The 15,418-nt window shown below is 38.6% G+C and overlaps 2 protein-coding genes across 2 annotated transcripts in view; one reads left to right on the plus strand and one right to left on the minus strand.

Moving 5' to 3' along the window:
* The window catches only part of UMAD1 (UBAP1-MVB12-associated (UMA) domain containing 1), a 76,188-nt gene extending 63,521 nt beyond the window's left edge, over positions 1-12,667 (minus strand). The window contains exons 1-2 of the mRNA XM_005418563.3: positions 12,584-12,667; positions 8,243-8,361 (exon numbers count right to left, since the gene is read on the minus strand). Coding sequence (XP_005418620.1) covers positions 8,243-8,324 — 82 coding nt within the window. The 5' untranslated portion in view covers positions 8,325-8,361; positions 12,584-12,667. The remainder of the gene's footprint in view (positions 1-8,242; positions 8,362-12,583) is intronic.
* Positions 12,668-14,366: 1,699 nt separating this feature from the next.
* RPA3 (replication protein A3) overlaps positions 14,367-15,418 on the plus strand; it is a 5,076-nt gene continuing 4,024 nt past the window's right edge. Inside the window, exons 1-2 of the mRNA XM_005418624.1 lie at positions 14,367-14,482; positions 14,912-15,005. Coding sequence (XP_005418681.1) covers positions 14,367-14,482; positions 14,912-15,005 — 210 coding nt within the window. The remainder of the gene's footprint in view (positions 14,483-14,911; positions 15,006-15,418) is intronic.

Genomic DNA, 15,418 nt, shown 5'->3' on the forward strand with positions numbered 1-15,418 from the left:
ATACTTTTACACTATATTTTGCTGCTTTTACTCTGTTTTACAATAGGCAATAGGTGTTTTCCTTTTGTATATTTCAACTTCAAATTGCTTTAAGAATGGTATATAGGCCAATAGACTATGGCACTGCTACTAGAAAGTCAACTTCTACATATGGGAGTAGAACTGTCAGAAGCCAGGTGTCAAAAGTGATCACCCTACTATAAGAAAGGTTAAAGAATACAACCTCAGCTATGTAAACATCATTGTAGACCAGTCATGTCCAAAAAAAGTCTTCATTTTTTCTAAGAAAAAATTTCTAGCAAAAAAAGGATTTTCTTACTTAAGCATAGTCTGCTTCCATCAGTATTTGCAAAAACTAAAATCAGTAGGACCAAACCTCTGAGGAGCACTTTGGAGACCTGGATTGTAGAAAGTGACTATTATACATCAAGTCTGAAGGCAGTTAATATGAAAAACAGGAATGCAACCCCAACCAATATTTTCTTAGAGGACTGGCAGCAAACTGCCAGATGCATGTGTGACCTCAAAACAACCTTTTGCCAGATGCCTCTTTAACCTCTTACAATTACATCAACTTCTAAAAAGACGGCTACATTTTACCATTTTCTTCCTTTGGTTATGCAAATTAAGAAGATGTGCTTAATAGACAGAATGCAAGTGTTTGGTTCTGTGCATTTTGTCTCTTAAAGTCCCAAAATAAAGCTGCTTGATACAGCAGCACATAATTCTTTCTTGCCAGCATAAAAACAAGTTAAACAAGAAGCCTTCATCTTCTTTCTTTTCTCCTCCCTTGAGTCCATGGTCAAAACCAGGTAAGTTTTTAAGATAGTTGTGAGTTAAGGGGCCAAGACAATATTCAGCCAAAGTAAACAATAAATCACTTTTGATACTATTTACCATTTTTAAGTAAATAACCTTTTCTTTCATAAAAAGTATGCTATACATTTTATGTTACAATCAACAGAAGCCAACACAACCATTCACAATATTCAGATTCAAAACTGGGCTGTATGCTAACATTTTGAGAAGGGCATTTTCTGCAAATTTAAAAATAATAAATTCATAGCATGAAAGCATCATAAGTATGTTCCAGGGGCTCAAGCCCTAGAAAGCAAAAGGAAGAGAAATTATGTGGAATGAAAAGTAAGTAGGTCATGTATACTAAAGTGCTAAATATACTAACATCTGATTTGTGGCTGAGAGAACTGTTTTTAAAATCTAGAGGTGTACAAATAAATGAAGAAATGCACAGTCATTTGTGAACAAAAACATTCTTTGATGATGCATTAAAGAGAAAGACTCCTGCTGTATAGAATCCAAGAGGAAAAAAAAAGCATTTACTTTAAGAAATATACCTCCTTATACAGCAAAACAATGAATTTCAGTTGTTCTGTAACCCAGATCCTTTAATCTGCATAAGAGATGCTGACTGAGTTCACTCAACCAAATCACTACTGGCTTTCAGAACACAATCAACACATGCTTTTCAACAGTATTAATATAGCATGAAGCTTGTGCTCCTAATTATTCATGTTTTTGCATTCTGTTTTTTCCCCCTGCTGTAAAATATGCAAATTTACTTCTTTGTGTTATTTAGGTCCCACATGGGCCTCAACAGATCTGTTTGGAACGAATTACAAGCCAACATCTAGATACATGCTGTCAACATTTCAAGCTTCATTGTTTTTATTAGGTTGGAATGTCATTATAGATTTGATATTAGGCTTTAAAAAGCTTTTTATAAATCTCTTGAAAACCTACAGTCTAATCAAATGGTGCACTGATAATTACTACTACTGCACTTTTGTGTGTGAAAGGGGGAGAGCAAAGCTCTGGGAGCCCTGAATCCGAGGGAAATCCCCATCTAGCGGCACCACTGAAAAGCGCAGGTTGTTTTTGTGCAAAATTAGTCCCAAAGAGGATTAGTTTGACTTCATCACTGAATGAAGCGGAGACATTACCTCCTTATGCAACTAAGGATCGGTAACAGGAGAGGACTGTTTCTTCTGAATTCCTCCTCCGCCCTTTTCAATCAACTCTGGCTGCAAAATTCAATGCCCAGATGAACTACCGTGGTTTTTCAGTATAAAAACCATAAAGCAGCACTTCAGGAAAGAGGTCACTTCAAATACTGTAACTTCTTAGTGTGCATCAAAAGGGTTCACTTACTGTGGGACAGGCTGACACATACAAAATATTCTTTAGATAAAAGTATTAATAGATATCCCCAAATCTCAGATTACTGTAAAGTTAATATTAAATATTTTACCCTCAAAACCCATAAAAAACCAGTAGCTGGTTATTCAAAAACTATGAGGTTAGAAGTAACTACACAAGCGCTTGCTGTTATATAAAAAAATAGGTAATGTAAGCCCATTGATGCAGAAAATGAAAGGACATTGAGACACTGCTTTTTTCCAACTGGCACAATGCCTTGTACATTTCTTTAATGTAACAGTATATTTTAAAACACTGCAGTCCAACCTTCCTTACTAGCACCACTCAAAAGCTCCTTAAATATTAATGAGAAAGCAAAGTAGATATTTACAGGGACTTACTACACATTACTACTAACTCCTGGAAAACAAACAGCAGCAGTAGCACTAAGATTTTACAAATCTCTTGATGCATTTTATCTTTGAAGTGTGTATGCAGAGGGAAGAAAGCAGAAAAACTATTTGATTAGCAGTAATGAACTAGTATGGAGGTACTCCTTTGTTTCAGGAGTATCAATATAATAAATTTCCATTTCATAACAGATTCACTCCAGAAAATTTATACATATATACATTTCTCTCAGAGGCAAACATTTAAGGAGTTCTTAAAAAATATATGTAGAGATCTCTACTACTAAGATCAATATGGAAACTGTAAGGATCCTATTGTATGGCCTTTTTCCATGTTGGGCAACACTGGGGGTGTCACTGAATTCAAATATGCACTTTATCCAAAGTACTCCAAAAAACTACCTGCATGCAGAGTAAATTCTTGGCAAAACAGAAATTGCAATTTGGAAAGGAACAAGTATTCATAAAATTGTTCTTTGGAAAAACAATCTAGATTTCCAAAACTAAAAGCTGACTTGGCCTTATTATTTTACTTTTTGGTAACTTCAGTACAGAAGATTTCCCATTTGTTAAGGATGTTCTTCTGCAATATAACTGCAGTTGACAAAGGGAAGCTTTCATCTGGAGGTAAATCATCCTTTTCACAGTTTCACAGAGGAGTGAGGATACTCCTGCCTACAGATGAGGATGATCCCCTAAGAAGGAATTATAATACTGATTTAACTCAACAATATAGATACTGAACACCTCAGAGGAAGGTGCAAGTACCTCATTTGAAATAAGCTAAAGTTCAAATGCCTTGCTGAGATTAACTTAAAAGAGTAAGTCATACCTGACCACCAAAATTTTAGGATAAGAATACCTGTTATCATCCACCACAATTTATCAAACTCCCTGTGCATTCTTTTTGCAGCCCATTATGTTCCTGACTTTGTGATAGCAGGTTGTAATAATGAAATCAACAATATCACACTTCTCACAAAAAGTTCCCAAATCTTCTACCTGTCAACTGGTATTAGTACCAGTTTCTGTACTTTTCTGTATTTTTAATAAGGAAGAAATAATTGCCTTATACTGTATTTCATCTCACAGGATGAGAAACAGTAGTTCCCACCTCCTTTTCTGTGATATTTTAGATGCTGGTGCAAGCCTGAACACGTTTGCTCTGTAGAGTTTTTTCTCTTCAAACATCATCATTGAACTAGAAGGGACACTGGTTAATTGAACAAATCCAAGACTCATTTAAATACCACAGATCCTTCTATTTATTTGGAAGAGATTTCAAAACCCTTAATTTCTTATGTCTGTGACTACTTTCTATTGACAGGAAACCTGACAGGCAAAAATCATGCTTACTACATTAGGGATAAATATTAACAAATAAGCATTAAACCAAAAATTGCTCATAAATTCTAGATGCCTGTCCTAGATAGCTCTAGGAAAGCCCAGTAGAAAGAATGGAGGTTCACAGTGCAGAAGTGTATATTTAGTACAAAATTCCTGCCAAACTTTCTTATCATGGCCACAGCCTCCCTGTGTCTGTGACAATCACTCTACTCTGATGAGAATCCTGTGCCTGTTCACTTTTCGTTCGGCATTTCCTCGTTGAAAAACTTCATTACAAAATTTCTCAATCTCAGAAAACAACCCTTAGATGACTCTTAAGTGCTCCCTGTAAGTACCAATACGCCCTACCACTTGTTAAGAGGTCTGCTCCTGAAGCTGAGAGCAGAGCTCTGAAATGACAGCCCATGTTAATTTACACGTTAAAAAATGAAAGTGAAATCTGTCCTAGGTTCAGGGAAGAAAACAGAAGTTAAATATGTTTAAAAATCAGGTTTGTCAGCACCTGTAACTGAGCTGCTTCTCCAGACCATTTACTCCACTCCAATACCCAACATAAAAAGATCCCTGAGAGAAAACCAAACAAAACCCAACAACTCTTAAATCCATGGAACAGATTTCCCTTTAAATCACAAGTCAAAAGTAAACAAAGCCTTGAACTCAGGCATGGTCAAAGGATCAGATCAAGAGTTCCTCAGAGAACTGTGCTGCCTGCAGACACAGTGAGAGACAACACAACCCTCCTGGCTGTCCAGCCCTGAGCACAGCACAGGGCTCAGCAGCCCCTTCCTAGTGCCAGGGCTTTGTCTCTCTGTGCCCATGGCCAGCACAGACACGATGCAGCCTGAGCACATCCAGCAGGGCCAGGCAGAGAGCTCTGGGAGAAGCCTCATTCCTTGGTCCTTGCCAAAAGCAGCCTGCAGGGATGCCTGGGAACCTGAGTTACCACAACACTGACCCAGCTTCCTGGCCTGGCCTCAGTTGTGCCTGATCCTTGCAGAAGTGTCTGGCACCGAGGTCTCGGCTGGCCCCGGTCACTGTCCCCAGAGCTGTGATGTCCTTGTCCAGGGAGTGTGGCACTGCCCTGCTCCTCACTGAGATCTGTGCCCAAGCCCCTGTGCCCTTGGCACCCTTGCTGGGCTGCAGGCTCACCTGCCTGCTGGAGCCACCAGCATTTGCTGCTCCCACCCTCTGGCTCACTGCAATTCTTTCTGGAAAAGTAAACAAGACCCTGCACATTGGGCTCTTAAACCAAACCTGAAGACAAAATTAACTTCTCTCAGTCCTTTTAAAAGAGGACCTACAGAACAATATTCTAATTGATTTTAGTTATTTATATGATTTTTTAAATGATGAGGGTGATGAGACACTGGAATAGGTTGCCCAGAAAAGTCATCTTCAAAGTCAGGCTGCACAGAGCTTTGAATGACAAGGTTTATTGAAGGATGTTCATGCCCATGGAGGCAGGTTGGACTAAATGATCTTTAAAAGTGCCTTCCAACCCAAACCATTCTATGATTCTATGATCTTTCAGTTGCTTCAAGGAAAAACCACCCACCCCAGTTGCACCATCAGCACCATGGGAATTTTGCAGAGTTTCTGACTGTCTTGCCAAACACGCATGGGAAGCAGCATTGCTGTCTCAGTTTTTCAGTTCCTGATCTTAGACTGAGATTAGAACTACAAGACATTTGGATCTTTAAGGCTGCTGGGAGATTTTTAGTTGTGTGCCAAACCAAAATGCATTAAAACTGTATTTTTCTCTAAGGCTAGCAATGAATGGTAGGTTGGAATTTATTTTATATTACGAAAGCCTAAAGAACCACTACTCTCCAAGATTCCCAAGCTAACTGAAAATTACTTGTTTTCTTAATTCTGGCTTTCAGAATGTTAACATTAAAAACAATTTGTGATGATCAGGAAAGCCTCTGAAACATTTTTCCATATTTCTGCATTTGATTCACTCATCAAAACCAACTGCATGTGTTATACCTATTTCATAAGCCTCTTTTCTCTCTTCATAGTGATAGTTCTGCCTGTTATAGAACAAGCACAATTTTTACAGCTTCATGAAGAGATGAGATGACCAGTATCCAGAAAATAAGTGAACTGGTAGTTAGACACAAAAATGTTTTAGTCTCTGGTAGGAAATTATATTTTATATTTATTTTCTAGAGAGAGAATTACAAATTATTTTTGCTTGACTCCCACACATGCAATATTTACCCTAAAAGCTAAAATAGAGGATTTCATTCAGCTGCTAGGCTGCAAAGTTGGTTTTCTTGATTCTGCTGTTTTTATGAGTCACCTTTCTAGTCAGACACTGAATTCCCAAATGCATTGATACTTTACAAGGAAAAGGTAGATTTCAAATATAGCAATTTATAACAAGACTTGGAGAAGTTATGAAAAGTAAAGAAAAAATCATTCTCAGGATTTGACACGGCAATAGCTGTGATGGAGCTTTCTCAATAAAGCACTGAATTTTCTTCTCACTTTTTCAAATATCAACCAATACAGAAAGATTCCTCCCATGTCTGCAGTAGATTGGTGAACTAGGCTTTTTGTTCTTATATGGTCTGAATGAAAGACCGGGTTTAAGAACCAACTTAAAATGTCAGAAATTGAGTTCTCACTCCCTCCGAGTGTTCACTGCGTACAGTAGTATTCACACTTATGGTCCTAGAAATCTGCTACTGAGATGTGTTAAAGATATTTACTATTGGATTTCTAGAATATTTTACAGCAGTTTAGAAAAGCTTCAGAACATTCCATCTGAGTACCAAAATACTAAGTAACAGAATGGCTAAGTGTTGTGGTTTGGGGTTTTTTTCCCACTGACACTGTTCCTAGACAAGAACACCCCTTCCAGATAAATATCTGCTAAAGTCCTGACCCATAATTCTGCAACTACATTTGTCTTGCAAGGCAGTGATATGCTTCACTGATAAGGTTGACGGCAGCTCTTCTGCCAGTGTAGTCCATTTCACTGCAGACAGCAAAATTAACTTCTGTCTGAGCAAAAAATAAAAAAAAAAGAGAAGACTCAAATGAAATTGATCATTCTTAAATTTATATTTAACAGATAAATTTTATGTGAATTTATGTAAACAAAGTTTAAATAGTCACTGACAGCATTTCAGGAAAAAGTAATGAAGCTAAATTGAATGCACAATCAGGACATAGCAACATTTGGGTGCAGAATTCTGCCTATTACAGAAACTGAAATGCTAAATGGTCTCCAGACATTTTGGGGATGATGATGTGTCTCCTTTGACCCTTCCACAATGCAAATGCTGGAGTGACTTGATGTAGCCATCAGAACTGCTGCAGGTGAACAAAATCTAGTAGAAGGCAGCCATTAAGCATGACAACACAGTCACAGATGTGAAACAGATTTGTTTTAATGGAGAACTTTTGCCAAAAATCTAAGTTCTCAGAAAGGGTTCCAATAGTCTTTCATACTGTAGACTTCAATAATCTAAGGACTTCTCTGACTTGAAAATGCTCAAGAAGAAGTAATACTTAAACAGACTTAAACACTGTAAGATTCCTGATAAGAATGAGTCAGTAAATCAGAGCAGCAGAAGCTGAATATTGATAATGATAGATTCACAAGGAGGAAAACAAATTGTCAAAAGAGAAAAAAGAAAAGGATGTTTCAGCATAACAGCAATATTTTTTCCTGTTCTGCACACTTAAGATGACCTGCAAAACTGTAAGAGCATGATCAAAGCTCCAAATTTAGCCAATTCACAGGTGTGTATACTTCAGATTAGTTTTTGAATAACAAGAACACTTTGAAAACCCTAAACTGCTAAACTGCGTAATTCTTATCAAACTAAAGAGTCAGGTTTTGAGACAGAGCATCTACATTCACCATGACCAGAAATGCATAAGCACTTCTTGGCTTCTAACATAAAAAGTCTGGGGGTAAAATGAAAATGAAGGAACCTGAATAAAAGCCAGTCCTTTAAAAACTGCAGTAAGATATTCCCTTCCCACAATTCTAATCATAAAGCTAGAAGCCTAAACTTTGACCTTCACTGTTTTGTAAGGATGTAACTCCTCCCCACTCAGTATGAAAGGAAAACAAGAAATTACATTTTCAGTGGTCCTGAATATGAGTTCAGACTTATGTAAATAAAACTTCAGCTATTTAGTCCAAATGAGCAGACTAGGAAAATTAACTTTGTCAGGAAAAGTAAGAATACTGAACAATTTTTATCATGGCTTATCATAACATTGCATTTAGTCTAAGCATCTCAAAGAAACTTCAAGATCAAAATTTCAAAGATGAAAGAATCACTTTATACAGAAGCACCACTTACCCACAATAACAAATCCATCTGCTTCTCTCTCTGGCACTGTGACCTTCTTTGAATCTTGACTTTTTCGGAAGAAGCTGAACATAGTGTCTTTGGGTTCTTTTTGTCTTCTAAGGTGTTATCTAAAATGAAGACAAAATATGTTAAATAAATGTATGATAACAGAACTTACAGTAAGTTCACATAACAAACACCATAGATAGTTCACCAACAGATACCACAAACAAGACTTTTTCTGTCCTGCTGGGGACCTGTGGCAACTCAGTACTGACTATTCATATAAACAGCCTAAAATTCTGGTGTTACAAGTGATCATGCACTCCAGATCACACACCATATATGTAGTAAGGCCACATACCTAATCTTTATTACCTAATTTGAACTATCAGGCATTTTTGTGTCAGACTGCCTTGTTGATGCAGCAACTTACTTCAAGAGGCAAGAGTAGAGTGAAGCACAAAAGGCTTTTATACAAAGTTATGAATGGAAAGGAACCATCAAAAAAAAAACCCAAAAAACAACAAACTAACAAAACTTCAACTTTTCTCAATAAAATGAAAGATGGAAACTCCTTTCAGCATTTATTTAGCATGTTTTCATATTTTTCTGCTACTTTGTACTGTGATTAGAAAAGCTTTCTCTTCAAAGAGGGCAGTAACTATTTTCAATTTCCCAGTTAGCAATCTAAAAGACAGCCTAACAGTTCAGTATGTTTGATTAACAGTTACCAATGATTTCCTTAAAAGAAAAAGCAGCAAAATCATTTGTAGCAATTTTTTGCAACAATAATTGATTAAAAGAATCTTCCAAGGTGGCTAAGAACTCCACTGCTAGAACAAAACAAGGAAACAATTGGGATAAAACGATGGACTGCAGAAGAAAATGCTCAGTATCTCCTCTCTCAGGACTGGAAGATTACATAGAAGCAATAATGAGTAGGTTAAATAGGACAAAAATACTAAAAACCCATGAAGGGACCCATGAGGGTCCCTCAAAGGCTGAACTTGGACCCCTGGACAACATCAACCCATGGAGCAGCCTGTGGTCCGGCTGAAACACATTATGTACTGAACACAAAGAGGAACGCTTAAATAGAGGCATGCAAAAATGTTCTCTACTAAAATATCCATATAAAATTGGGAAAAGTAGAATAATGTAATTTCAACTTTGAAGCAGAGTTTGAGGAGCAGAATCCTGGTTTATTTTGCAGACATCAACATGTTACAGAGAAGGGACTGACAAATCAATAGCAACATCTAATATACATCTCCAACAGAGGAAAGGACTCCTGGGTAAAGAATTAAAGAGGAATACAGAGTCAAGTGTCAGTAACATTATTTCACACTGAATTTAACAAAGAAGAATCTTTAGAATGTGGGAAAGAATGAAGAGTGCTACTGTGAAATGTGCAGATTTAAAAAAAAAAGAAAAAAAGAAAGATAAGAATCCTGGATTAACTACTTGCTGGAATTCTTCATTCCCCACCCAAATATTCATGATACCATAAGTAAGACTTTTTTTGCCCTGGCTGGGGACCTGTGGCAACTCAGTACTGACTATTCATATAAACTGCCTAAAATCCTGCTGTTACAAGCGGCTGTACACTCCAGAAAGTCCTGTGTGAAGTGTAAGCAGTGGCCTGGAACAGTGTATAAATAGGTCATGGCAAAAGCAGCAACTATTCAAACTGTGGCCTGATACCTGAGACTTGAAGACTGAATACCCCACAGCCTGGCCTGCTTGCTTATGCTGACACAGTGCAACTTCTGGCCACCAAATAAACTACATTAATGTGCACAAAAACAGAACAAACTATTCTGTGATCCAATCCCAGGAATACAGTTATTTTTAAAAAATGTTATTTTACAGCACTTTATTCCTTTTCGCTTGTTTTCCTACCTTAGCAAGAGAAATACTGATATTTCCAGTTCCATGGAGACTACACAGTAGAAACTCCTAATTATCTCATTTATTCCTTACCTCCCCCCACACCCAGGCTCAACACATGGCGCCAGCAGCATATTCCTTTTTCAGCCCTGAGGGAATAAGTCTTCTCCTGCTACCAATTAGGGTTGTCAGTCCCATAGCTCAAGTGGTAAAAACCTGTGCTGTAATGCTCGAGAGTCAGGTTTCTGCTCCAATGATGTATGAAGGAGAGGCAGTTGTGGAACAGTTTAAAATGCAATTTTACCTTCATCCTAAGTGCGCAACAAGAAGCAAAATCAACTTGATGTGCAAAATTTTACAGATACTTTGGTAAAGGCTCAGATTCCAGTCAGTCACTTGAGGTGCCAGAGCTGCAGTTGCTCCAATCACATTTTTTTCCTTTTTTGAGATCTGCATTATTGTACAGTTTTCAGCTCTATCACTTAACGTCCCCCTTCCCTTCTTTCTAACACAAAAAAAGCATCTTAATCAGTATATACATGGCACAAAAGACTTGTGTAGGGAGCCAAGCACTTTTAGTCTTTTAAATCCTCCATACTTAACATACCCAAACGTCACTGCTTAAAAGATAATAGGCATTTAAATTCAGAGTAAATTAGCAATCAGGACAATTTGATCTAGCCAAATTAAGGTTACAAGCACTTTCACATACTAGATTTTTTACTTTGGTTGACACTATCCCATTTTTTCCTAAAATCCACAGGATTCCTCTTATCTACATAAATCAGTGTTGATGTTCATTTTGGAATTTTCTGTTTCTGAAATAGCTTAATTCCACTGCCAGCAATATTTCTTTAACAGAAAACAAAAAACCAAAACCAAATAAAATTACAATCAAAACCCACATATAGGTTTGTCTGAAGCAGAAAACCAAGCAAAATTAATGAAAGTACATCCAAAGCTCAGCCTCAATCCTTATGCTGTTAAAGTCACCAGTCCAGCACTAAGAAAACAGTACCTGCTGTATTTTGTGACTGTGAATGTGGGGAGGCAGTATAAAAACCACATATTAAAAAGACTAACATGTGTAGTGTTTCCTTCTCTAGGAGCCTCTTAGAAACAAAAGTTGTGCTTGTAGATTTTCTCGTTGAAAGGTATGTGGAAGGAAGAGTTCAACTATTACTTACAGCATTTCAGGAGCTTTGTTGAACACAGCATTAAGTATAAACTAAAAAACAAAGAATGACTGAAAAAACAGAAGGGGGGCACAGAAACAAAAAATAGAGCTGGCACAGAAACAAACATAGAGCTACATCCAGTACAGCATGGGTAAGAGAAAGGCTGTAGACAGGCAATGCATTTGTGATGCTCTTTTAAGAATCTTATCAACTGTGCTACTTCAAAAGTAAACATAAATCTCCCCAGCAACGGGAAATGCAACCACTAAATTTCTTGAATCACATGTTAAAAACAGAACAAAGCCCCTATCCAACAAAGAAACGCAGAGTTGAATGGAAACACTCGTGCTCTTGAAGATAAGGACACAGTTTAAGCAGTTGCAGAATCAGGCTGCAGTTTTACTACTTGTAGATAAGATGAGGTTTCAGGTAATGAAAGCTCAGAAGAACCAGTTTCATACAAGTTTCATTTCAGAGTAAAAATTAAATTGGAAGTTTGGAGACCTGGATGCATGGTCACACAGACTAGAGAAAAAAAGCACTTAGTTGTGTTTTTTTTTTTTAAAGCTGTCAGCACAAAATCACAGAAAATACACCCACCATTCAGAGATAGCACCACATTCCTGCAGTCATTTCTCCTATATAGCACAGCACTTTTCCCTTCCAGATGGGATTAATTTTATTTCTATAGGAGACCTGAAATTGAATTCACTGCCTAAAGATAAAAATCTCCCTTGGTAGGAATATGCAATTCCCTTCCTCCTCATGTTTCTCTCTCACAAAAAAAAAGTGAACACAATCACTGATAGTTAAGAATAATGCTTTTGGCACAGCTTCAGTCATTAGCAAATAATAAGCTCTGAGCTACAGCAATTCTGTGAGGCTGCAAAAAATATTTTGTCTTTCTATGAGGCTCTGAGAACATACGTGGCACTGGACAAAGATGAGTTACAGAGCTGCACAAAGGGGTTAATTTATTCCTCCTGCATTTTGTCAGTCCTTTAACAAGAACTATAGGCGACCTTTGAGCCAAACCAATATGTTAAATCCAATAAAATTTTTCAATACAACAAAGATCTTAGTATATTTACTATTAGTTTTCAGCCTTTCCTTAATGTTCACAAAACCAGAGGAGAATCATAATTTAATGTTAAAGCACCAAAGATGCAGACTAAGATGAAGAGAAAATGCCCAGTAATACAGCAAAGCAGAATTGCAGTGGCACTCCCAGTAATTACATAAACGATGGAATGAGGACAGAAGAAAACACAAAACTGACCTTAAAGAAAGAACCGGAATAATTTCACATCTAGCAGCTTAAGACAGACAATCTATGGAAAAAGAAAACAGAGCATCAGAGCAGTTCTCACTTCCATACTACCATCTGCTGTGATTCACTAATAAAGCAGCAATCAGAAAAAGAGCAAGATGTTTACAATCCTTATCATGAAAACAACCAATTTAGGAGTCAAGAATATGTGTGTTGAAAATAATCTCTGTGACACCAAAAGAACAGTTTAAATGCTTTTGGCCTAGTCTAAGTTACTACATGAAGAAGGGAAAAAAGCCATATAGTTTCTTTTCTCTGGCATTAACATTAGTCATGGTTCTTTAGTTTGTATTTCTTGAAAACAGAAGAACGTAAAGTACCACAAGAAACCCAATTTTTTTTTAAAGGGATATGTGTATAATGAAACATTAACAAAGATTTTTTTTCTGTATTATATAAAATGTTAGCATTTCTTTTTAATGTTTTTAGAAAATTTAAAGAAAGAAATACAAGAACTATACAACCCAAATTACCGTAATATAAAAACACATGAAGAGGATGAATCATAAAAAATCAGCCACAACCAAGTTAGACAATAAAAGCACAGGTGACAAAAACAAAGCCAGGAGTGAAATAACAGCACTTAAATTGATGTAAACATTCAAACCCCTGAAGACAGGAAATGCAAAAAGAGAAAGCTAGGTGTTAATGAAACACAATACTCAACAGGCTGAAGCCCACTGTTTTGCCTTCAAACAATTTTCTTTTGAATGCAAACCTTCAACAGCTGCTAAGTGTGATACAGACACGCATTTGTAAGAACTTGTACAACATGTTTTTCTAGACGCTGACCCTTCAAACTCTTCAGCCCTAGAAGTGCCACTGTGCAGCAGCCTGCTGCACCTTGCTCCAACAGCTCCAGTGATGAGATCTCTCCTTTCAAATCTCTGAAGATATGCCATGGAGGTGAGGATATTTTCTTGCAAATAAAATCCTGAACAGATGAATGTCACAGTGACACCGAGGGGATGGCAAGCAGCTAAATCTCATATAAGATTTAAATCCAGAGCACTCCCTGATCACATGCTGGCTCTGCACAGCTTCTGGCAGCAGCTTGTTTCCTTGGAAAGCTGACACAAGGTACTGCCATATAACAAGACTACCCCAGCCAACTAACAAAACCACTTGGTACTGGTTAGCAAGCTGAACTGGCCCGTGCCTGGTTACAAGAGACAGTCAGCACATAGGTAGTTCTGTGATTGCCCTTTTAAGCCAGAGCAGAGTTAGATTTTCCTAAGTTATTTCCTGAAACACCAGTCTTGGAAAAGAAAAGGAAATCACAGCCACAGAATGAGTGCAATTGGAAGGGACCTTCAGAGGCCACCTTGTCCAACTCCCTACTTAAGGAGAACCATCTTAGAGCTGGTTGTTCAGGACCATATCCAGGTGGCTTTTGAGTACCTCCAAGGATGGAGACCCCACAACCTCTCTGGGCAACCTGTACCAGTGCTTGGTCACTCTCGTGGTGACAAAAGTGTTCCCTGATGTTCCCTGAGAAACCTCCTGTGTTTCAGTTTGTCCCTTTTACCCCTGTTCCTGTCACTGGGCATGACTGAATAAAGCCTGACTGTCCTCCATCACCCTTCCTTGAGGAATTTGTATTAATGATTAGAGCCTTCTGAGGCTTCTCCTCTCTAGGCTAAACAGTCGCAGCTTTCTCAGTCTTTTGTCATATTTAAGATGGTCCAGACTCTTAATCATTGCTCTGACCCTTCTCTGGCCTCTCACCAGTATGTCCACATGTGTCCTTGCACCCAGCACTCCGGTGCTCATCCCGTGCATAGCAGAGGGGAAGCAGCAGCTCTCTCCACCTGCTGGCAACACCACGTCAAATGCAGATTGGGATATGTGAGTCACCTTTGCCACAAGAGCAATTGGGAGAAACTTCTCCATGCCAGGGATCGATTGGGAAAACACATGGGAAAAGACAAGATGCATGCAAGTGCCATGTCCAGATGCTATATCTGTCCTACATCCATCTGTCGTTCTAAACTTGGGGATTGAGCACCAGCTCAATTTCAGTGATGAAATAAAATGAAATAGAATAGAATAGCTCAGTTGGAAAGAATCTACAGTGATCATCTGGTCCAACTGTCTGGTCACTTCAGGGAGGATGAGAAGCTAAAGCATGTATTAAGGGCATTTTCTAAAATACCTCTTAAATGCTGACAGGCTTGGGGCATGAACCACCTCTCTAGAAAGCCTATTCCAGTGTTTGACTACCCTCTCAGAAGAGAAATGCTTCCTAATGTTCAATCTAAATCTCTTCTGGTGCAGCTTTGAATCACTGCCACATACCCTGGGACATCCACTGGATACCAGGGAGAAGAGATCAGCATCTCGTGTCTCCGCTTCCCCTCCTCAGGAAGCCGTAGAGTGATGAGAACAACCCTCAGCCTCTTTTCTCCAAACCAGGCAAAGCCGAAGTCCTTAGCTGTTTCTCACAGACCACTGCCTTCACCAGCTTTGATTCCCTCCTCTGGATGCAGCTGCAGAGCCCAGAACTACACAATATTCCAGGGGAGGCCACACAGCGCTGACTACAGCGGGACAGCCACCTCTGTTTGCACTGTGCTTGATGCACCCCAGGCCGCCTCTTGTCCTCCTGGCTGCCAGGGCACGCTGCCAAACTACACCTGAACGGAACCAGCGCCTGAAGGGAGAGGGAAAACGCCGGGGAGAGGAAACATGGGGCGATTTCAAAGGATTCAATGACAGGACAGGGCTGGAAGCTGCTGGCCCGCTCCCCCAGCCTCCCCGGGGCGCGGCCCCCCCGCCCTCCCC

This window comes from Geospiza fortis, unplaced genomic scaffold (genome assembly GCF_000277835.1).
Source record: "Geospiza fortis unplaced genomic scaffold, GeoFor_1.0 scaffold138, whole genome shotgun sequence".
In the NCBI taxonomy this organism is placed as follows: domain Eukaryota; kingdom Metazoa; phylum Chordata; class Aves; order Passeriformes; family Thraupidae; genus Geospiza; species Geospiza fortis.